This window comes from Arachis ipaensis, chromosome B02 (genome assembly GCF_000816755.2).
Source record: "Arachis ipaensis cultivar K30076 chromosome B02, Araip1.1, whole genome shotgun sequence".
NCBI classification, from domain to species: domain Eukaryota; kingdom Viridiplantae; phylum Streptophyta; class Magnoliopsida; order Fabales; family Fabaceae; genus Arachis; species Arachis ipaensis.
Genome location: NC_029786.2, coordinates 17,338,442 through 17,361,796, shown reverse-complemented (window position 1 = coordinate 17,361,796; position 23,355 = coordinate 17,338,442). Strand labels below are relative to the sequence as shown.

The 23,355-nt window shown below is 31.7% G+C and overlaps 3 protein-coding genes across 5 annotated transcripts; 1 reads left to right on the top strand and 2 right to left on the bottom strand.

Annotated features, from left to right (window-relative positions):
- Positions 377-1,963, top strand: LOC107626947 (agamous-like MADS-box protein AGL16). The gene is made up of 2 exons (XM_016329831.1): positions 377-971; positions 1,602-1,963. The coding sequence occupies exons 1-2, from the start codon at positions 377-379 to the stop codon at positions 1,961-1,963; spliced, it is 957 nt and encodes a 318-aa protein (XP_016185317.1).
- Positions 7,822-11,165, bottom strand: LOC107625040 (mediator of RNA polymerase II transcription subunit 11). Of its 2 annotated transcripts, none has more exons than XM_016327569.2 (4): positions 10,915-11,165; positions 9,510-9,595; positions 9,299-9,415; positions 7,822-8,279 (listed from the first exon to the last, which is right to left on the bottom strand). In XM_016327569.2, exons 2-4 carry the CDS (start codon positions 9,561-9,563, stop codon positions 8,103-8,105), a joined length of 348 nt encoding a protein of 115 aa, XP_016183055.1. In that variant the 5' UTR covers positions 9,564-9,595; positions 10,915-11,165; the 3' UTR covers positions 7,822-8,102. The 2 variants fall into 2 exon arrangements, with proteins under 2 accessions (XP_016183055.1, XP_016183056.1); XM_016327570.2 differs by having other exon boundaries at positions 9,510-9,583; positions 10,915-11,121.
- Positions 11,875-15,717, bottom strand: LOC107625041. 2 transcript variants are annotated; one of them, XM_016327571.2, is made up of 5 exons: positions 15,513-15,717; positions 14,486-14,658; positions 13,093-13,276; positions 12,366-12,475; positions 11,875-12,284 (listed from the first exon to the last, which is right to left on the bottom strand). In XM_016327571.2, exons 1-5 carry the CDS (start codon positions 15,582-15,584, stop codon positions 12,203-12,205), a joined length of 621 nt encoding a protein of 206 aa, XP_016183057.1. In that variant the 5' UTR covers positions 15,585-15,717; the 3' UTR covers positions 11,875-12,202. The 2 variants fall into 2 exon arrangements, with proteins under 2 accessions (XP_016183057.1, XP_016183058.1); XM_016327572.2 differs by having other exon boundaries at positions 12,366-12,472.

The window sequence follows — 23,355 nt, the reverse complement described above, 5'->3', positions numbered from 1 at the left end:
AAAGTAAAAGTTGAAAGAATCTATATATTTTTTTTTTTCTATATAAGAGAAAGATTGAAAATTTAGAAATGTTAATATATTTTCTAAAAAATTATTTCTCACTTAAATTTTGTATTATAGAATTTTTAACCCTTGATTTTATCACCATATATTGGTATCTGGTATCTATGCGCATAATTTTTATTAGAAACTCAAAGATTAAACGATAATAAATTATCTGAGAGAAACAAATAATACAAAAAATAAAATAGAAATTAAATATCCTAAATATTTATTAGTCTATATAAACATAATGAAACATGTTCATCATTACACAATATACTCTATACTACTCACATCACATATACTAAGTCATTACTAATCTCTTGTTTTGAAAATGGAGAATGGTAGTGAAATGATAAAAAAAACTAAAGGGAGACAAAAGATAGAGATAAAGAGGATTGAGAATAAGAAAAATTGTCAAATCGCTTTTACAAAGAGAAAAGACGGCTTGCTGAAAAAGGCAAATGAATTAAAATCTTTATGTGATGCTGGTGTTGATTTGATCATATATTCTTCCAGTGGGAAAGCCTATTACTATGGCGATTCTTCGTTAAAGACAATGAACATGGCTCTCTCAAACGAACAACAACCTCAAGGTAGTAATCAGTTCCTTGGTTACATCATGGAGGGAATGTCTAGGATGGACATGCAAAATCTTATTAAAAAGAACGATTCACTTGTGGATCGATTAAATGCTGAGAAAGAACGAGCCAAAACTTTTTCTAGAATTTTAAAGACAATTAAAAATGACAACATCACCAATTGGTGGGATATGATTGGTCAAAGTTGTGAAAAAGATAAAGAGATAGAAGAAATTCTTGTAGTTCTTCAGCAGACTTTAAAAAATCAAATTTCACTCAAAATTGTTGCAAATCAGGTTGCAGTTACGACTGTAGCTGAGAGTGTGGCATCTATATTTTATGACGGTGGTAAGCTTTCTTTGTCTTTTTTAATTAATGTTCTATTAGCTTTAGATATTTTAAATAATTTGATTTTGGTTTCAACTATCATTTTGAAAAAAATATTTAGAAATAGATACTTGCATCGTATACATAAAGATCTCATGTTTTTTGCTCAAAATTTAAATTTTGGAGAATGATAAAAGGAATTTTTTTTTCTAAAATCTCCATATATTATTTTACACACAATTTTCTTTTAGCTATGAAATAATAGATATAGATTATATAGTAGAGATCTCTTATATTTTTTATTGAAATTTTAACTTTTAGAGTTATAATAATTTTTATTTTTTGTATAGATAAAGGACATAATCGAGTGACTTACACTAAAGAGATCTATATTATTCCTTTAAAATCTTAAATTATTAGTTAAAATATCAAACTTTTATCTTTCTATAAAAAAAAGTCTACATTTGTAGATTCTACAATTAAGCAAAATCTATTGTTAAATAAAGTACAAAAATAAATGAATTTGTATATTCAATAAATTTGATAAATTTTATTATTAAACAAAGTTATTGTTGCTGGCCAATTTAATTTTGTCTTAATAATAAATGTTTAATTTTTCAATGTGACTTGTTTTAATTATTTTTCAAATAGATCAAACCATGGATCAAGTTAATCCTGAAGTTATTGGATCATACCCTACTCATGGAAGTATGAGTACTTTTTCCAACATAGCATTTGCTACTGGTGTCAACCCTTTTGACGCTATGAGAGAATTGGATGACCAAAGTACCCCTGTTTGGTATCCATCATACCAACACCAACAAGGATATAATGGTCTATTTCTCTACGATGTAAATAACAGGAATGGTGTTGGGAGAAACAGCGGCGACGACGATATTGGAAATCATTTTTACCATTCAAATTCTAACCATAACAATGGTGGAGGCTTTTTTGATTTTCTATACCAAAATAATCCATTTAACAATGGTTATGGTCGTGGAGGATTCTTCTAATGGGATTTTTTGGCAATAATAATAATATAAATGCATTTATATGTTATAAATTTATATGACGTTCTAAATAAAGTTAATATCAATGTGATGATTTTTTATATTATTTGTATTGATCATGGGTTTATGTTATTGGCCTTTTGGTTTAATTAAATTCAATGTTTGTTTTTTAATTGTTGAACCTTGAAAAAATAGATATATATTATGATTTGCTATTATAAATATTTTCCTAAATTAGATATATTAAGTGGTGTCTTTTATATATTCTTACGATATCTTTTATTTTAGTAGGTCAAAAACGAATTTTTTGAAAAATTTAAATTTCTGACACTTGTACTACTAAAAAAATTATTTTTTACGGTAATTTATTTTATTTTTAGCGATAATAAAAATAATCGTTAATATATTTTTCAACCATTAGACATTAATCATCTTATATTTTATTGCTAAAAATTTAACAATAATTACATAATTGCTAATAAAGACCATTTTAATAGTCGTAAAAAATATATAATTGTCATTGTAACATATAGTAATAACGATAAATTTATAATTGTCGCAAAAATATAAATTAAATAAAATATATAGTGGTATTATGTTATATATTGGCACTAAAAATTTATCAACAAAAATAATTTTTATTGTAGCGATTGAATAAACCCAAACGAATCAACCAACCAATCAAAAATAAGAATTGTGTCCTATTATATATTATATGTATGTGATAAAGAGATTAATCCTACATAAAAAATCATGCACTATAATAAAGCCTTAACTTTATTTCATTAAATGGGTACGGTCAACTAGTTACAGTAGGCTATAGAGTTAATAATTAGAACCTGATTTTCAGGGAATCAAAGTAAAAAATTATTCAAAGACAACAATGAGACGTGAATTTAATATATTGTTGTTAAAGTATAATTTTGAATCTTCTAACTATTGTGAGATCTATAAATTTAATTTTTTAAACAAAATAAATAGTCAATTAAAATGTTAACGGGTATATATACTTTAAAAGAGTAGAAAATTAGATTTTATTGATATTTTTTTAATAAAAATACACCTTTTAAAAATATTTTTATATTTTGCGGATATATTCGATATCTGATTTGATCCGCAAATATCCAAATCAGATCCAAACTTAAAAAAGTGGATATTGGATCCAATCCAACCTGGTAATTTTTGTGTGAGTCGGATTGAGATTTCGGCTATATCTGATCCGTGTTCACTCCTATCACGGGTGCACCTAGATATATATTTTTAAGTTGTTACACATTTTATGTGTATAGTACTGGATCTGTATTTAGTAATGGACCTAAAACAATTTAGCTGTTGGGGCACAAATATATATATATATTGGCTTTCCATGATACCCAACAAGTTAAGGACTAATCTGTCGTGGATCTGAACTCCATTTAAGGATATACAATTAACCAATGAATTGCTTCACATACGAGACGAAATTCAAATTTTCGACATTTGCTTAAGTGGACGAGTAGGTTAATCACTCGACCAACCCAAATTGATTTAGATATATTTAAAATTTTAAATTAGAAGTTTAGAACTACGGACCTGATTTTCTTTATTATCTATTTATATTGAGCCTTTACGTCGATATCACATTTGAGTTTCTAGGAAAATTTCAGAAAATTGTTTTAGTAATTAAAACCACATATCAAAGATCTTCAAATAATAATAATAATCACATAATTATTAATAAATATAGAGGCTATACAGTTAAATTCAATATAAAACTCGAATACAATACCTATCCCTCTAACTAAAATAAAATCCTAATAAATAAAGGGGAGGAAACCTATGAAAACAACTTAACTTATAAATAATTTCAACTATTCGTCCGCGACTTTATACTGAGTCTTCGAATCTGTCACTGAAAGGGTGAAAGATTTTGTGGTGAGAACAAACCACATGTTCTCAATAGGAAATGGAAATGCCGTAAAAGTAATGAATTTAATGCAAATAATTAACTTACTTAGTAAAACTATTTTGTTAAACTTTTGGAAATACTTTTATTTCTTCTTTAGATAAATAATTACTTTTCTTTAAATTTCTAAACTCAAAACAGATTTTAATCACAAAATTAGTCATACTAACCATCTCTCAGCCACATAATCATTTTTCAACCACAACATCTCAACTCAATACATCTGTGAACTAACAGCACAAGTAAGGGATTCAAACCAACATACAAACAAGTCAAACAACACAATCACAGAGAAGTAATACAAGCAAACACAACCAAATACAAATGTGCAAACAACATGATGCATGTCTATTCCTAATGCAGGCCATGAGCTCATGTGTCGGTTGCCTACCCGCTGCCGACATTACCCGGGCACAAGTCCCAGATATGGCTTTCCAGATGCATACAGTGTGACTTTAAGTCGTACGGCTAGGCCGTATACAGTGTGACTTTCCAAATCAATAAGCGTACATCTGAAAAACAGTTCTCAGTGTGTGGGCGTCCCCACTTTACATTTGGCACTAAGGCCCAAACAATGTCACATCTGCTCTCATGTGGCAGACAATCTCTTTAAGTTAATATATCCTTTAAATCCTTGATCTCTGCTCTCCTGTGGCAGAGATTCCTTTTCTTAAAAAACCGAGCTCAAAACAACACTCAAAACAAAATCTCTCCTTACAAAATTGGATTTAAAACATTATGTTTTTCTTAATAAATCGAGTTTAAAAATAGAATACACCTTTTCTCAACTAAATAAATCTCAAATAATTTAATTTTCCAAAACCAAATCTTTTAAAATAACTTTTCAAATAAAACCTCAGATTTTATAAAATTTCGACAGCACTTCCCCTAAAACTCGGGCTTAGCTACCCTTTTCGGGTCCCAACCGAACCATTTTCAACCTCTTTTCAATCATTTCTAATAACTCAAACTAATTCCAATATCAGAAATCATTTTCAAATCTCATTTCAATACCAACAAATCGAACCAATTCCAATGTCAAAATCTTTACCGACCCTCAGAATCATTTTCGATAAATCAATAAAATTCATTCCCAATATCTCAAATTGATTCAAATGCGGATTTATTTTCAATATCAAATTAATCCCAAACAAAGAAAATTCATTTTACATAGTATTTAATCAAATCGAGTTATTGTATTTTTTTCTTTTTGGTTAATTTTTGAAAAAAGATGTTTAATCTTTGTTAAAATTGTGCTGAAAGTTTGCTAAAATTATGATTAGCTGAAAATCTTATTAATCTTTATTGAAATTATGTTGAAATTTTTGTTAAAAGTTTGTTAGAACTTCTATTTGTTCATTATGAGTAGAAGGAGGGGTTTAGAATAGTTCTTCTGTAAGGAGAAATGGATCATTATCTTTTTCTATTGATAACTTCAAATACACGTTCAAGTAGTTGACTTATTGGGAGAGAAGAAAGCCATGAGAATGGATCTTACACAACAAGGATTAAAGGTAGAGAATGCAACGGTTGGGCCTTTAGGGTCTGCAGTTTTTCAGTTTTTAACTCTGATGTTTCCATTTCTTCTGCTCACAATAAGTATGCTTTGTTCCATCGAGCATCGGATGCTACATTTTAAATTTTTAATATTATTGTCTAATAATAATTGATACTTCTACTTTATATCATACTTAGGTCAAATAGCTGGATACTTGAATTCATTGATTTGGGAGGTGAAATGAGGAGAGATGTTTGGCATGCTTTTGATAAGTGAAATTATAGCGTTACACAAGTTCACACATAAATATGGACCTTGATAATGACCAATCTTTTGTTATAGAAAAAATAATTTTTTCATCTTTGTTTTTAACGAAAAAATAGATGAATTGAATTAACTAGATAAATAGATGATTGAATATTTATTATTGGTTTGATTAATTCAATATTTTTTTTGTTTTTTGTGATTATCTTAAATTTCATATAATACTATAAATTTTATATGTATATAAATTTTGACCTTTGATATGTTTTTTAATATTTGACTCATGTATTGTAGTTAAATGTGATTATGAGATTTTAATTGGAATTATACTTTTAATTTGTATATATTTAAGATTTATATCAGAATATTTTATATTTTTGTATATTTATTTAAAATTTGATATATTATTTTATTATAATTCAGTTATTTCGATTGAACCATGGTTGAACCGGTTGAACTTCTAAACCGATGAACCAGTAGCTCAAGCGGTTTGATGACCGGTTCGGTTTTCAGAACCTTGATGAGTTCATACTAGAGACTCCCATTAGTGAATCAATTTGGTACCTTTTTCCTGTTCCGCAATTCCAGAATTATCATCTGTACCCAACCACTACCATACATTGGATTTAGACGCGATGCACGAGGTAACTCCGCATTTGAATATGGGGGCCGACGATTACAATATCAACGAATCTCGGATATTGGTGAGTGTTATAGTATTTTGGTTCATTATCTTCTTTGTCGTTGTAATTTTAGTTAGATTTTAATTCGATTATGTTTAAAATTGTAAGGGAGGTGCGAAAATTCGGAGGACTAATAAATATCAAGAAAGAGAGAAATATGGGCGTGCCATGACGTCCGAGGAATTAATAAATATCAAGAAACCGTGCGAAAAAGAGAGAAATGAGAGTTTAGTGGGTCAGGAGTGGTGTGAACAAGTTTTATTTATAGGCACTTTCTAGCCTTATCTCGTTATAAGTATGGGCATATCTCGTTTACACTGTAAACAAGATAAGGCAAACGTGATACATTGACACGTGTTTGTGCCTTATGAAATAATTATTTGACTCATGTATTGTATTTGACTCATGTATTGTAGTTAAATGTGATTATGAATAACGTGATACATTGACACGTGTATCCGTAATTAAAATAATTATTTTATTTATTTTAAAAAATCCAATATTACTTGCATAATTACATTTTTACAATTTTTACATGCCTCGTTATTTATTTTTATCATTTCTGAAGCTATTATTTATTCACCTTAAAGTTGAACGCTTCTTTCATGTTGCATGTATGAATTATGATAATTAACTCGAATCTTTTATAACTATCTTAAAATAGAAATATAAAACATTATGTATGAAAACAGAAAAAATAAAATAAATTTATGCTGCAACACACTTTTTAGGAGGGGAAAAAATGAAAAACAAGCGCTATGTTTCTTTTTTGAGATAAATATTTGTCTAATTGTTTGTCCAATACAAAGGGAAAAAAACACCGAAAATATAAGGGAAAAAATATATATAAGTTTATTTGGTTTGCATTATCATTTTATACTTTTGTTCACCACCACCTCATTCGGAAGCAACACGTGCACTACTTCATCTAAGATCCATACACATTTTTTTTATTTCTCAAGGTATTCTCTCCCCCAACATATCAAAAATTAATCTATCACAAAGTCGAACTCCATTGAAGGATTTATTACTGATCAATAAATTACATACACAAAACAAAATTCAAATTCCCAACACTTGCATAAAAGAACAAGTGAGCTAACCTTTCAACAAATCCAAGTTACTTAGATCCATACGATATTTAATTCTAGAAATAACTAGAGATGACGGAAAAAAAAATTGTACCCGCTCTTATATATAATATATAAACCCTTGTATATATTATCTAACCAGTAACCCTAATTCATTTGGTCTGTTATATTAAAAATAGTTATATAGTGAAAAAATGCACTGAAGTTATTAAAAATGAATCCATCCATTCCTCACTTTAAAAAAATCACAAAACATGTCGGTGGCCAACAAGAACCAGGCTATCATTTCTTTCTATACTGCTGCAGGATCATTTAGGACTAAAGAATCAAGAACAGACAAATAATGGGTATTTCTACCTATTGATAGATAATGGATCAAGTGATCAACACACTAGCTGACCTTTATTCATGAGCTCAAATCAACTAAGAGTAGTGATGTAAACCTAGTTAAACAAAATCGAAATGTGATATTGAGAGTTGTAAGATATTCTTAATATAATATATATCAAAGATCTTAACATTCACTAACATACATAGGTAATGTACAACACACACAAAGAAAAGAGAAAAGCTAACCCCTGAAATTCTTCCCTCCCTCTGAACGGAGCTTCTCACTGACACTTTCTACTCAACTCAACCCCAGGCTTCTGAAGATATAAGTTCATACTGCTGCATGATAATCATCTATAGTCTGTTTCATTGCATCCAATTGTGACATAATAAGTTCCACTTTCTTGTAGCAAATCTCATTGGCTATTCTTGACCCATAGTCACACTTCTCGAATGGACGATATTCACATGCACTTTTAATTTCATCACGCAATGCCACTTGGATGTCCTACAAGATTGTAGGAGAGTAGGTTAAAGAGCTTACAAAGATTACATCACTCCAACTCTAAAAGAAAATTAAACACATGAATTGAAGAGTATAGTACTGTTTTTATCCTGATTGGGTTAACTCCTAATTTCATCCCTAACCTTTAAAACATCCTATTTTTTCGTAAATGCTTTATTTCATTCTATTTTTGCCTAGTGCTCAAAAATTGAATCTTTTTCTTTCAAAAAATATCATTTTTCCTCTATTATATCTTCTTATTTCCCTTATTATTCTACCACTTTGACGACCAAATCACTACAACCAACCAATGCAGTCACCAAAATTATGCATGTTGCCACTGCCTAGAAGAATGTGATCATGGATGACGGGTATTTTAAGAAAAAAATTTTAATTTTGACTAGAGAACTAAAATAGGAAGAAATAAAATGTTTTGAGGCAAAAATAGAGAATTTCAAAGGTTAGTGACAAAATTAACACTTAGCCCAAATGATAGGGATTAAAACAATAATTTACCCTAAATTGAAATATTTGAGCACCAAATTAGCAATGATGAACCAGCACAAGAACCAAGAGGCATCAGATTCACAAGGATGAACCAAAACAAGAACTATTGAGACTGTTGATCACAAGTTCACATTATTTATTTGCAGGCATCCAGGGATTAATTCACCATCTATACTATGTTTGAGAATTCAGTCATTTAAATTTTGAATAAGAATATTTTCAATGCATTTGATAATGTTCCTTTAATGTTTCCAACCTTATATCAATTTGGTTCAGGAGTTTGTAGAATGCAAAGGCCTGAGGCAGTGGATTTTCTCATAAATTCACAAACATTTTAATCCACATATGAAAACAGCAAAGGGCTTGACAATTAATAAGTGCCAGAAATAATGTTATGCTTATCCAATGGTTGAAATGAGAAAACTGGAATTAAGTAGTCATATACCACACTAGTTTTGCTAGTGTGTTACACTGCCATTTTTTCCCCCTATAAATGAAGTTGTCAGTGGTCGTACCTTGATTAATTGCATGAATTCAAGGCAGTGATTTTGGACCACATCTTTCCTAGGACCTAGAGGGCTTGCAAGTTCATCCATGACTCCTCCTGCAAGCTCCAAAACCTTGACAATTCTCTAGAAACGGCAAGGGGAAAATATTAATTAAAAAAACTGATGTTCTGTCATCCACAAGATGTTACAGCTAAATGCTTTCAATTTTATATATAACCTTTTCAACATTCTGAAGTCGCTGCAAAGAAGTTGTCTGTCCCTGTGAATCCATGAATGCTACTTCCTTCTCCTCTGTAATTCAAGCTGAAATGATTAATAAAAAATAAATAGTAAGACTTGAATCACAATCACAACTACATTACACATATACATGTTCTTGCACACAGCTGATCAATTATGCATTTCACATAATGAGTACGTAAGCATCACTTCAAGTTACCAAGTTATCAAGTTAAAAACAAGGAGATGTCTTAAATGGACTGTGTTGGAATCTAATCCTTGATGGTCTTTGATGGTCCTTGAAGAATATATAGTTTAACAAACCACGATATTACATTTGTACTCTATCTTTGTTTCGTTTTTTGCCATTTCCGCCATTCACGTCGCGGACTACCATGGTGTTGCCGCAATTGTGGCCATGTGATTTCTGCAACACAGCGACCCCAGATGTCGGTGGGCCCATAATCCGCCATGCCATTTCGACATGGCACCACAATTTCAAAACAAGGCACTAGACCAATTCTTTTCGGTAAAATTTCATACCACTGGTTGCAGCCATTAATGGAACTATGTAACCAAAACATGTTAACATGCCAAAATAAAACAAAATTTTTCAATATCTACAAGCCTATTACTCTAGTCAAAGTATTGTATTTCATAACTTAGTTACTCTTTTCCTAGTGGTCCTCACTCAGTTTCAAATTCAATGAGATGAAATAAAAGTAACAAATAAAGTGATTAATGTAATTTACCACCAAGATAAAAACATACAGATAAGCATATGGATTCAGATTAAGGGAAACAACATGGTTGGTTTCGTATTGAAGAAGCCAATGTTTACATATGTAGCGCAAGTTCAAAAGAGGATAAATTTTCATAAATAATATCTATACGCAATTTTACACGTAAATCATACAGAAGGCCATAGCAACTTCTGCAAGTTCCAAAAACTGCTGCTAATTCAGCCTTGGAAACAATATAGTCATATTGAAAAATGCTTAAAGTTGAATTAAAAAACTCCATTACTTCAGTCTCTTCGAAGAATTAAATGGGGATATGGATGATTATAAGGCAGTCCAGATTACCTGGTTTAGCCAGCATCATCTCCCATTGCCATTACCATTTTCTTGTCTAAATTTTTCCCCATCAATAACCACTTCTATTTATAAGTGCAGATTTTTCTATTGTAATCTATGTCATTAATTGCAACTACTTGCCAGTGCACAAATTATCATTCTCTCGGATCATAATCTATCCCTTAAAGTCAAGCTGGTGATTGTTTCCCAATTTTTTCCACAGAAAACAATCATCAAATCAAACATACTAGTAAAACAATACTTCAAAGAGAATCAATCAACAATCAAAGCAATTCAATATCAAAATCATAGAAGAAAGGGGCTTACCGTTTGGAGGCCTCCACAGCAGAATATGCTCTGTTTGGACGCGGCGCCGAAGGAGAAGACGACAAAGATGCGGTACCGGGGGAGGAGAAGGAAAGGACAGCGGCGCAGGGACACGACGGCGAACGACAGGTGGCGACAACAGAAGAAAGGAACAAGATGGCGGAATCAAGGGTTTGATTTCTTTCAACAAAACGGAGTTCGGGTTTTTTTCTTTTTTTTAAGAAGCATCACTGGATCCGGATTTCAAAAGCCCCCCGTTTTTATGAAAACCGGACGGATTGAACCGGGTTCCACTAGGTTTGATGCGGGGAGTCGGGAACGGTTCAGAGAGTGGCTCAGCTTGGCCTGGTGACCGGGTTAGCAGGTTTCTGGTCCAACCGAACAGGTCAAACTGAGTTTTATAACTAGGCTTTGTAACCAAGTAACAAACACTATTTTGATATTAGTATTTTTTATAATTAATTAGTAATGACTATATTTTTATACGAATTTCAAATGTGTTTAATGTATGAATAATATTTTTTTAATTTTTATCACTTTAAAGTTTTTTGAAAAAATTTAATTCTTGTAAAAATATTCGAGAACTTCCAAAGTAATAAAAATTTATTATAAACCTAATATTTGATCTAAAATTCTTTAAGAAGTAATTTGATATATACTCTTTTTTAAACCTGCATGACATTGTTTTAATCCTTCTTCTTAAATAATTGAATTGTGGTTCAACCAGAATAATATATAAAATTATAAATAAATATACAAAAACATAAATATATTTTGGCATAAATCTTAAAAATATACAAATTTAGAGAAGAATTATTATTAAGTTTTAAAAATTTTAGCCTAGTGTAACTTAACTATAATCAGAATTATTCTGAAAGATTACTTGAACATTTTGCAACTAGAGCCATTGAACTTCCACAATCTCTTTATCATTGTGGATGGAACAAAATAGTAGACATGTGGTACCATAATTTCAAACAATGCAACCATTTTTCATCATACTTGGTTAAGTTGAGTCAAATGACTTGCAAAGTTGCACGCAGAAAACGAGAAGGCACAATTGCCCATTACTACAACTTGAGCTTACAATAACTTGTGCTTACAAATTGCCCATAACGTTGAAGAATTTGAGCTTGAAAATCCACATTATACCTATTCACCATCCCATTCTTAGCTTTAAAAATCATAATTGTTTTTATTCTTCCTCTCAATTCGAAGAAAATCCGCAAGAAGAAACTAACGTAAACATCAAATAGACAAGTCAGCGCTTAGCGAGCCGGGGAGTTTTCTAGGCTTTGTGACTCTTTGCCATCTCGTCAACATCGAGTTCCACTTCCAACACTGGCAAATCCTTTCGCATGCCGAAATGACTGGAAACGTAGTAAAATACATCAGATCCACTTCATTATTTATTGCACACAATTATGAAAAGAGAAAAGTTAAAAAGTCACCTGTTGTGTACGCGGCCGTGGTCTACGGCACTTCGTAGGCAATATATGACTCGGCCTACAATGTCTGTCATTTGAACTGGACCAAATGTTCGACTATCATTTGCTTCCTGCTATTTAGGTTGGAAGCATTAAACAAGGTTAACTATATCCTCTGTTCTATTTAACCACATATCGCTACATATTTCATCGAAAAATATTATTCATTAAGAGGCTAATTTGGTATTATCAACAGTACAAAGCAATAGAGGTTCTGACGAAAATTTTTATGTGGATTATACATTTCTGGTTGTGTAAGAGTTGTAGCCTGTTTCATTGCTATGACTTGGTGAGAAAAAGAAAGGGAAAAGAAATAACTAAACTCTGATTCACGCCAATGTTGTAATGATTCAAATGTTACATGATATGTTGTACAAGTGTTGGTTTACACCATCAAGCAAACAAAACTAAGCACGGGAAACTTTCTAGCCAATCAAACTTCTGAAATAAACCCAATTATCATTGTTAAATGTATGAAAAATCTAGGAAACTATAACTTCGGTATGTGATAACTTGTGTACCAATAGTAACTCATTGCTTGATCGCAAGATTGTTCAATCAAAATTTTCTATTTTCATCAAGACAACAACTAATGATCGAGGGCATACAAATAATAGTAATGGTAAATTGTAAATGCAAATGCAAATGTAAATACGATGACTAGTTTGTGGGAAAAGAAAGTATTTTATACCTTTGCTTTCAACTTTTCATTGTCAGCCACTACCCAGCACTGATCCTTGTCAAGAACAAAGGGCTCCTCTTTTTCATCAGTAGAAACCATTTCATAACCTTCAACTGCCATTAATCTTCTAACTAGGTAGTTATCTGGCTTCTGAGGATCCTTCATGACCACAACATCTCCTACAAAAACATGCCTGTAAAAGAAACATGTACATCACTAACCAGTAATTGAAATGAGAATACACCGAGTAAAGAGCTCCAGCAAAAAAAAAAATCAATTGCTAAAACCAAACTTGACAATGAAATGGAACTCTACAATATTCATATGATGTCACAAACATACCGTTAAGACATAGTATCCAGAGTTTCAACGACCAAACTGATTAAACTAGCGATCGGTTCAAGTCATAAAAGTAAACATTATTCTCAGCGTGAAAAGATTTTTATTAACTTAACAAAGTCAATTTATAGTGTGTACTTTTTCGTTTCTTTTTTTCTTGGGTATTGTAGTCATGATAGTTATTTGGAGTTATGGAATCTATCCTGATAACTCAATACAGTCAAATTTATGATAACAAACTTATTGTTATAACAAAGAAGACTAATCACAAACTATGTTGGCTCAATTATGACATATGTAAAGAACAATTTCAGACACACTCATCAACAAACAACCGTTATCAAACCCCCCAAAGAGACCAGAATCGGCAACATTACTGCCACATCAAGGTTCACCCGTATACATAATATTGACTAAGCAGTAAGTACTAAGAAACAAATACGCAAAACATGATCTTAATGAATTCAGTCCACATCAGCAAGAAATATTATATGACTGCATATCGGAGAAACGAAAGTTAGAACCTAAGAATGCTTTACCCTATTTTTCTTCCTTGGTCGAACATTTGAGAAAAGGTTTTACTTTTATTCATTACTAAAGCCATTGCAAGTCATGTATAACCTGATATTCATTCATCTTTAAAGTAAGATTCAATGTTAATACAAACCAATGGTTCAATAGTAACACCAACTGCCTTTAATTTAAACAAAAAGAGTATACAGATAACATGTGTAAGCATTAGTTCTTGACTGGAATATTCCATATTACTTTAAAAGTCCATTAAGAGAGAGTAAAAACAGCAATATATCAACACACACAATGAAAAGAAAACAAATGGCAGAAAGAAATTCCAAACAATTCTAACTAAAGAATAAGAGTCAACAAACAAAGATTGCATGGTACTCTGAAAGATTGATTAAGACATAATAAACGAGGTATAAGTATTTTATGCCAAGCATCTATATTGTATTTCTAGCATTATACAGCCAATATCAAACAACTTGCAATAGCAATAGCAATAGCAATAAGCACAAAGGATATGCTTGAAGAAGAAAGTGATTACGTTGGGTCAGGATTCGGTAATTTCCGAACAAGAAGTGTCGCTGCTTTTCCAGCAATAGTAGGGGCCATTTCCTCTCCTTTATTCCAGTGAGTGTATGTCAACTTTCCTTGGAAGAAGTTTTTCCAAACAACATCACCGACCTCTCTATCTGTAATATGACCTCCTTTATAGTTCTGAGACACAACACAACAATACACAGCTATTATGTGATAGAAATGCGATATATGGAAGCAGAACTTCATCTGCACGAAAACATATCCTTGAAACGTCTCTGCTAAGTAGACAATTTGATCATTGTTCGTAAATTCTCCATTGATGTTTGATATTACAGCACACAAAAAGGTTGGCCTAGGTTCGCTACCTTACCTTTAAAAGCATTATCTCGTAGTTCGACTTCAAGTGTCCGTCAAATAATTAATAGAAAGAAAGAGAGACATTATAGCCAGTTTTTAGATCCAGACTTGAAGTTTAATATCTTAGTCATTAATCTATTATTGTAAGAAATATTTTTCAAACTAATCAATAAACCTAAGAGTGAGTTCCTTTTCACAAAGCATTCAGAAACAACTAATTTCTTAACCTAAGATAAGAGCTTTGATCTCATTGTGCAAAACACAATAATGTGCTATTAGACCCTAATTATCACATTCTCTCACCATCATTTCACTGTTGAAGAACCTCAAGAACAATAAAAAATTTTCTTATAGCTCCAACCTCAAATCAGAAATGGTTCATTCTCTAATCTTTCTTTACTCTTTTTTCTTCAACTTTTCCCCCTCTTTTTTTTTCCTTAAAGCAGGGTTCGTATAATTTGGAAGAATAAAAAAGATTCAAACTTTACAGCAAAATGCAAGTGATTACCATCAACAACAACCACAGAAACCCAAAAGGTATCAAAATTCCAATAATCAGTAGAAAATAAAAATTGTAATTCAGCGAATTCGCGAGATTATTCAATCAATGATAAATAATGAAATAACAAAAGAATATGAATCAAAAGAAATTGAGGAGTGAAGAAAGAAGAGACCTTCCAGCTGAGAGAGACGGAGTATTCGAGCTTGTGAGCAAAATATCGAACCCAAGTTGATAGCGAAACCATTGGAGGCAGTAAACTGCAGAAACCGAAAGAAAACCCTCTTTCTTCTTCTTCTTCTTCTTCTTCCCTCACCTTAAACCCCAAAACACAAACAAAAATGAATATATTCAGAAATTCATTTTTTCACAAAATAAAATTTCTTCTTTTAAATTAGATTTTTAATGGGGAAAAAAATATATCAGAAGTATTTTTAAATAATAATTTATTAAATAATTTTTTTGTTCTTTTTATAGATTACCATAAAGTACTTTTATTCAACTAACTTAATATATATATTTTTTTAAAAAAGGCTACTGTGTAGAAGTAAAAAATATAACTAACTTAGTATTTTTTTTTTAAAAGGTCTATTATATAGAACTAAAAAAATATCCACACACAGTATAAATTATCTACAACGTCTAACTATTTTAAATAAAGTTGTGTCAATCATAACGCTAACAAAAAGTGACATAATTTTATTTTTTTAATGACATTAATTAGTTACTAATTTATTATAATTTGTTATTAATATCTATTTTTTTTACTTGCTATATTATTAGACTACTCAACAATTTAGTTTTTGATAGTTTATATTTTTTAATTGTTGAGTTTATTATTGGAATCAACTACGAAAAATCATTTAATTTTTTCAATTAACATTATTTTTAAAATTAATATTTTTAGATTAATCCAATTTTTTTATTCAAATACTTGAATTTAATTCAATGATGTAATTTTACCCATTTATTCAAAATAAAATTCAATTCAATTTCATTAAATTCAATTATATACCATTAAAATCTTCAATCAGGCCGTTAATTATACCTTGAATAAATATTTTTTTTAAGAGGAGCTTGTAATTAAAAAAATGCTATAGGTACAAATCTTTTGTTTGAATTAAATTTAACTAAATTAAATGATAAGATTTAGACGAGTAAAGTAATGAGAATATTTTTTTTTGTTAATATTAGACTAATTTAATTGACAAAAAAAACTTATACATGTAATATTAAAAAAAAATACAAAAAATTTTAAATGTTTACAATATATTCCAAAAATTATAAAAATATACCCAAATTTTTATCTTCTACCTCAATTCCATCTCTACTCACTCTAACTCACTCCTAAATTGCACTAATTAATTTGAATATGGAAGGAAAGAACGTGTTAGACTCGCGTATGGGGAGGAGGGGTGCTTCACCTCGTTGTGGGATTAGAAGAAGAAGAACTCGGACCCTGCGAGTTGTGAATTACCAGAACAAGAAAAACGGAGGGTCCGAATTCCATGTTTCAGATTTCAAATTCCATCAGCTGCAAATCGGACCATGCGATTTGTGAAGCAAAATTTCATGACCAAAGAACTCGCATGGTCCGAGTTGTGTACTCTGAGTTTTTTTAATTTTTTTTAACTCCGATTTGTGTACTCTAAATTTTTTTCAACTTTTAAACACAAATCGGAGAGTCCGATTTGTGTACTCCCACAATTTTAAAAAACACCAACAATTCCCATGTTAAATAATATCACTCATTTTACTTCCATATCAACATTTTTTAGCCCCTAAATTGAGTAAATTCTACCTCCATCACTGTGAACAACGACATTTTCTGCACAAAATGCTTTCTCTTTCTCTATTTTTTTTATATTATTGATTCAAGTTCCAAATTCATCAATCATAAAAAAACTTTACCAAAGGGAAATGATTCACCCGTCATTGCCCATCATCTCCGACCAACTATCTTTCTTTCCAGCCACCGTCCTCATCCTCATCGTTGTTCTCACGCCAGAAGACTGGGCAGTCCTTGGCTCTTTGCATACCTCATTTATGCTCATCCTCGTCCAACAACCCCTTGTCGCACTACCGCCAATTCAAGGAGTAGCTTCCTCTCAGGAGACGGCAACCACATGCTCCAGTCTTCAACTGTAACAATTTCCATTGCTACATCCGGCTCATTCATTTCACATGATCCTCGATGTGTTTGGGGAGTAGTCAACTCAGAAAAGAGGAAAAAAATAGAACAACAGTAGAAGATGAAAAGACAAGAACAAAAGATGCAACAAATAAGTTGTTGAATAGACGAGATTATTGAATCGTTGCCATCAATCAAGTTGGAATGGTGGTGGTGAATTGGTGGCGGTGGAGGAAAATAGTAGCAACGATAATGAGGAAGATGGCTAGAGAGTTGAAGAGGATGAAAAGGATTCGGTGAGAACGTCCGTGAGTTTTATTGACAAAAGAATTTGGAGTGCTCAAAATAAATACTAATAAATTAAAATGAAATGCAGATAAATTCTGTTAGAATTGTATAACTAGACAGTTAGTTAGTATTAGTAATGTAGTGAAATTCTATTAGAGGAATTTAATTATTTAATTTTTTATTTTTTTCTTTTTGTAACTATATATAGTGTTCAACATTTCTTATATTGTTATAAATTTAGCTCTTTTCTTTTTTTAATTCTCACTTTCCTTCTCTTAATTTGTTGTTACTCAGTGTAGAACTGCAATTCATTTTTCTTTAGCAATCATATTTTGGTAATGTTTTATATGGTACGAGAGCTTGCTAAATCTATGGGAAACAATCACGACAAAAGCTTGAATCCAAATAGCGAATCTGAAGTCGATGCGGATTTTGAAAGGTTTACGACATTTATGAAGCAATTCTCTCAATTTCAAGCGCAATTCAACAACTCACCTTTAGCGATGCTCATATAAGATCCTTTGAGCCCTTATTTCTTGAATCCAGCAGAAAGTCCAGGAACAGCGCTCATTCCTCTCCAACTCACACCTCAGAATTATTATTAGTGTTTTCATGATATGTGGAGGGCTCTCAAATCTAAGAACAAAGTAAAATTTCTTGATGGATCAATAATCAAACCAGCGGAGCATGAACTGAAGTATGAAGCGTGGGATCGATGCAACAATTTTCTCGTTTATTGGATCAATCTGTCTCTTATTCCAGAAGTTGTAAAAAGTGTCATGTGGATCACTTAAGCTGCGGAACTATGGAAGGACTTCAAGAATCGATACTCTCATGGTGATGTTTTCAGAGTTGCTGCTTTGAAAGAAGAGTTATACGCTGCTAAATAAGATAATCTCTCTATTACTTCCTATTTTGCATAATTAAAGTCAATTTGGAAAGAATTTTAAAGTCTTAGAGTCATTCGTAGCTGTATATCTTGCTCAGATAATTGTACTTGTGGATTGAAAGTTGTTAGAGAATATGCTTCAGAAAAATTTGTTATGAAATTTCTGAGAGGATAAAACGAGCAGTATGCTGGTGTGAGGTCTCAGATCATGTTATTGAGACATCTTCCAAATAAAGATACTATTTTGGTTATGCTAACACGACAGGAATGACAGCTATCTATTGATTTATTGGACAACAAAATTGTAGCAAATGCTTTTGATGTACACCAATCCTCAGGAAGAACTCAGTCTACTTTCTCCAAAGAAAAAGAGAGAGAAAAGTCCAATTCTACCACAGGCAAAGGCAGTCACTCGCAGAAAACCTTTGGAAAAGATTACACATTTAAGCAATGTACCTATTGTAACCAAATTGGACATTTAATTGACAATTGTTACAAGAAAAATGGGTTTTTAGCACACTGGAAACAGAAAACAGCTAATCATATTAACACCAAAAGTGAAATTGAAGGTTCAGGTGTTGATATGGCTGATTCTAGTCATGAGAAAAGGAATAATGAAGTTCAGCTTGCTCTAACTCAAGACCAAAGGGATAACTTAATGGCTTTATTGCAGCAATCATCCATCACAGCTTCAAGTAATGTCAACCATATCACTTCTTCTGCCACTTTAACTACCCTAAAAGGTAGACACATTCTTAGTGCTTCATGTTTTTTTACAAATTCTTGGATTCTTGACAGTGGTACCACTGATCATGCTTGCTTCATCCAAAATTTTTTTAAAACTTTCATGCATATTAAACCAGTTTTAGTAAATCTATCTGATGGGTCGAAAACAACTACAAACATTTGTGGAACTGTGTAGTTGACAGCAAATTTGATTTTTATCAATGTTCTTTTCATACCTCACTTCAAATATAATTTAATTTCTGTTTCAAAACTTACAAAATCATTGCATCATGAAGCCAGATTCACTAATTCTTCCTATGAGATACATGAGCTTCCATCTTTGAGGATGATTGGCCAATCTAAAGTCATTGGTGATCTTTATGTGATTGAAGCAACACCTCAACAATTGTTTTGTGCCTCTGTTAAAGCTTTCTCTACCTCACTCAGTATACAGCAAAATTAGGATTTAGGATCTCTTTGGCATGCCAAATTAGGCCATTTTCCTCATAATAGGATGATTACATTAAAACAATAATTTTCATTCATAGAATGCATTAATTCTCCTCATGTTTGTAATTCTTGCCATTATGCAAGACAAAAGAAGCTTCCATTTGCTATTAGTAATACAAAATTAGAAAACATATTTGATTTATTGTATATGGATATATGGGGACTACTTTCAATCATTTCCAGATCTGGACACAATTATTTTCTTATCATTGTAGAGAATAAAACTAGATTCACATGGACATACTGCATGAAATTAAAATAAAAAACCAGAAAATTGATTCGGGATTTTATTCAATTAGTTCAAACTCAATTCGGTATAAATGTTAAACGAATTCGAAGCGACAATGTCCTTGAATTTAAAATGGATTCTTATTACCTTTCAAAAGGAATCGTTTATGAAACCTCTTGTGTTGAGACTCCACAACAAAATGATTTTGTGAAAAGGAAACATAAACACATATTGAATATAGCATGAGCACTTCTTTTTCACTCAAATGTGCCCAAATATTTTTGGCAATATGTAGTGCAATATTCAGTACATATCATGAACCTAGTGCTGCTCTCAAAAATCAAACTCTTTATGAAGCATTGTTTAGTTCAAAACCAGATTTAATGCATTTAAAGGTGTTTGGTTGTTTAATCTTCGCATGCACACTTACTAATGGAAGACAAAAATTAGATTCAAAGTCTAGAAAGTGTGTTTTCTTGATTTATAAGCCTGGAACCAAAGGGAGTATACTCTTGGATTTAAAAACTAGGGAAATCTTTCTCTCTCGAAATACTGAATTTTATGAATTGGTTCTACCTTTTAAACAATCTTTGTCCACTGAAACTATCATTGATAATCCAACACTTTCACCAATTGAACAAAATACTAATTCTGGTTCTCATTCACATATGGATCTTTTTCTTATTTTTCATGATTTGGACCATTTTGAATTTGTTTTACCTATTGCATCAACTGCAGCTTCTAATGATCAACTTCAAACCTTCACACCTATATCATCATATAAAACTAATTCACCTTTGCATGATTTGAACATCTTAGAGACAGCTGCATCACCATCTCATTTGTATAATTATCATGATTCTGACCCTGTGGATTTACCTAATGCATCTCATCTTAGTTCTGCTATTGAAGTTCCAAATCCTGCCAATGTTTTTGAGTTGAAAAGATCAACACGGACAAGAAACCAACCCTCGTATTTGCGAGACTATCACTGCTTTGTAGTAAATTCGCATAGAAATTCCAAGCACGCTGCTATTGCATCCTCAACATGTAAGTATCCTATATCCCATCCTTTTCTCTTAAACACCTGGCCTATACTCTTGCACTCATGAATTACCCTGACCTGAGATATTATTCTGAGACTATCATGCATGATTGTTGGAGGAAGGATATTAATGCAGAACTGGAAGCTCTTGAATTAAACACGACCTGGATCATTACAGCATTGCCTCCTGGCAAGAATGCAGTTGGCTGCAAATGGATTTTTTGTACTAAATTCAATCATGATGGCACTATTGAGAGACACAAAGCCAGGCTATTTGCACAAGAATTCACACAAATTACAGGTGTGGATTACATTTATGCCTTTAGCCTGGTAGTGAAGATGAGCACTGTGAGAGTACTTCTCGCAGTGGCTGCTGCCAAAGGTTGGTATCTACACCAACTTGATGTAAATACAGCCTTTCTTCATGGGATCTACATGAAGAGGTTTATATGAAGCTGCCTAAGGGATTAAAGTATTCAGACCCAAGTTTGGTATACAAGCTTAATAAGTCATTGTATGGCTTGAAGCAAGCAAGCCGCCAATGGAATATTAAACTATCTGCTACTCTCACAGAATTGGAATTTTATCAATCAGATAATGATCATTCTTTATTCACCAAGTCTGTTCTAATAAAATTCACAGCTATCCTTGTCTATGTTGATGATCTTGTTCTGGCTGGGAATGACTTGGATGAAATCAATTCTGTTAAAAGCTTCTTGGACAGCAGGTTTAAAATCAAGGATCTTGGGATTTTAAATTCTTTATTGGGATGGAGGTAGCAAGGAGCAAAGATGGAATTGCTCTCTATCAAAGGAAGTATGCGCTGGATCCAATCAATGATTGTGGTCTGTTGGGTGCAAAACCGGCAGCAACACCCATGGAATACACTACCTCATTGTCTAGGGATCAAGAGACACCTCTATTTGATGCATCAGTATATCGTAGACTGGTTTGAAGGCTGCTTTACTTGACAAATACCAGACCTGATCTGAGTTATTCAGTTGGGTGCCTATCTCAGTTCATGAATTTTCTGATTGATGTGCACTTGAAGGCTGCTCATTGTGTGATTTGGTATCTCAAGCCATCTCAAGCTGCTGGACTTTTTTTCTCTTCTCAGAATTCTTTCACCCTCTCAGGATTTAATGATTTAGATTGGGAAGCTTGTAAAGACACAAGAAAATCTATAACTGGTTATTGTTTCTTCCTTGATTCCACATTGATATATTGGAAGAGCAAGAAACAAGTTACAGTCTCTCAATCATCCTCTGAAGCAGAATATCGTGCCTTGGCCAATGGCACTTGTGAGCTTCTTTGGCTATTGAAATTGCTGCATGAATTACATATTCATCCTCCTTTTTCTGTGGACATTTACTGTGACAATAAATCTACCTTGTACATTACATCGAACCCAGTTTTTCATGAGAGAACCAAGCATGTAGAAATAGATTGTCATGTTGCTCGAAACAAATTTAAAGAGGGTGTTACAAATTTGAAACACATTGCTTCTTTTGATCAACCTGCTAACATTTTCACTAAATCCCTAGCCCCAGGACCTTTCACTTACCTTTTGTCCAAGCTACAATTACTTCATCTACATAAACCAAGTACTTCCAGCTTGTGGGCAATGAAATAAATACTAATACTGATAAATTAAAATAAAATACAGATGAATTCTATTAGAATTGTATAGTTAGCAGAAAAATTGGTTAGCATTAGTAGTGTAGTGGAATTCTATTAGAGAAAGAGTAGTAAAATTCTGTTAGAAGAATTAATTATTTAATTTTTTATTTTCTTCTTTTTTAACTATATATAGTGTACAACATTCCTTATATTGCTATGAATGTTCATTCAATTCAATTATTGAATATTCATCCTTCTCTCTCCTTCCTTACTCAATTCTCAATCTCCTTCTCTTAATTTGCTATTACCAGCAGAGCTGCAATTCATTTTTTTAGTATCATATTCTGGTACTGTTTTACCGTGCTTGCAGACAGTGAGTGAATCAAGAATTAAACTAATAAATGCCAATAAACTAAAAACAAAAATTAAAGAGATTAAAGGAAATTATATGAAAAAGCTAAAAAAAAGAGAAAATGTAGGTTCAGAATTGATGGTGGTGGAAGCAGTAGTGAGTAAAAAATAGAGATTGAATTAAGATTGAAGATATAAACAAAGATAAATTTAAAAAAAATTTAGTTAT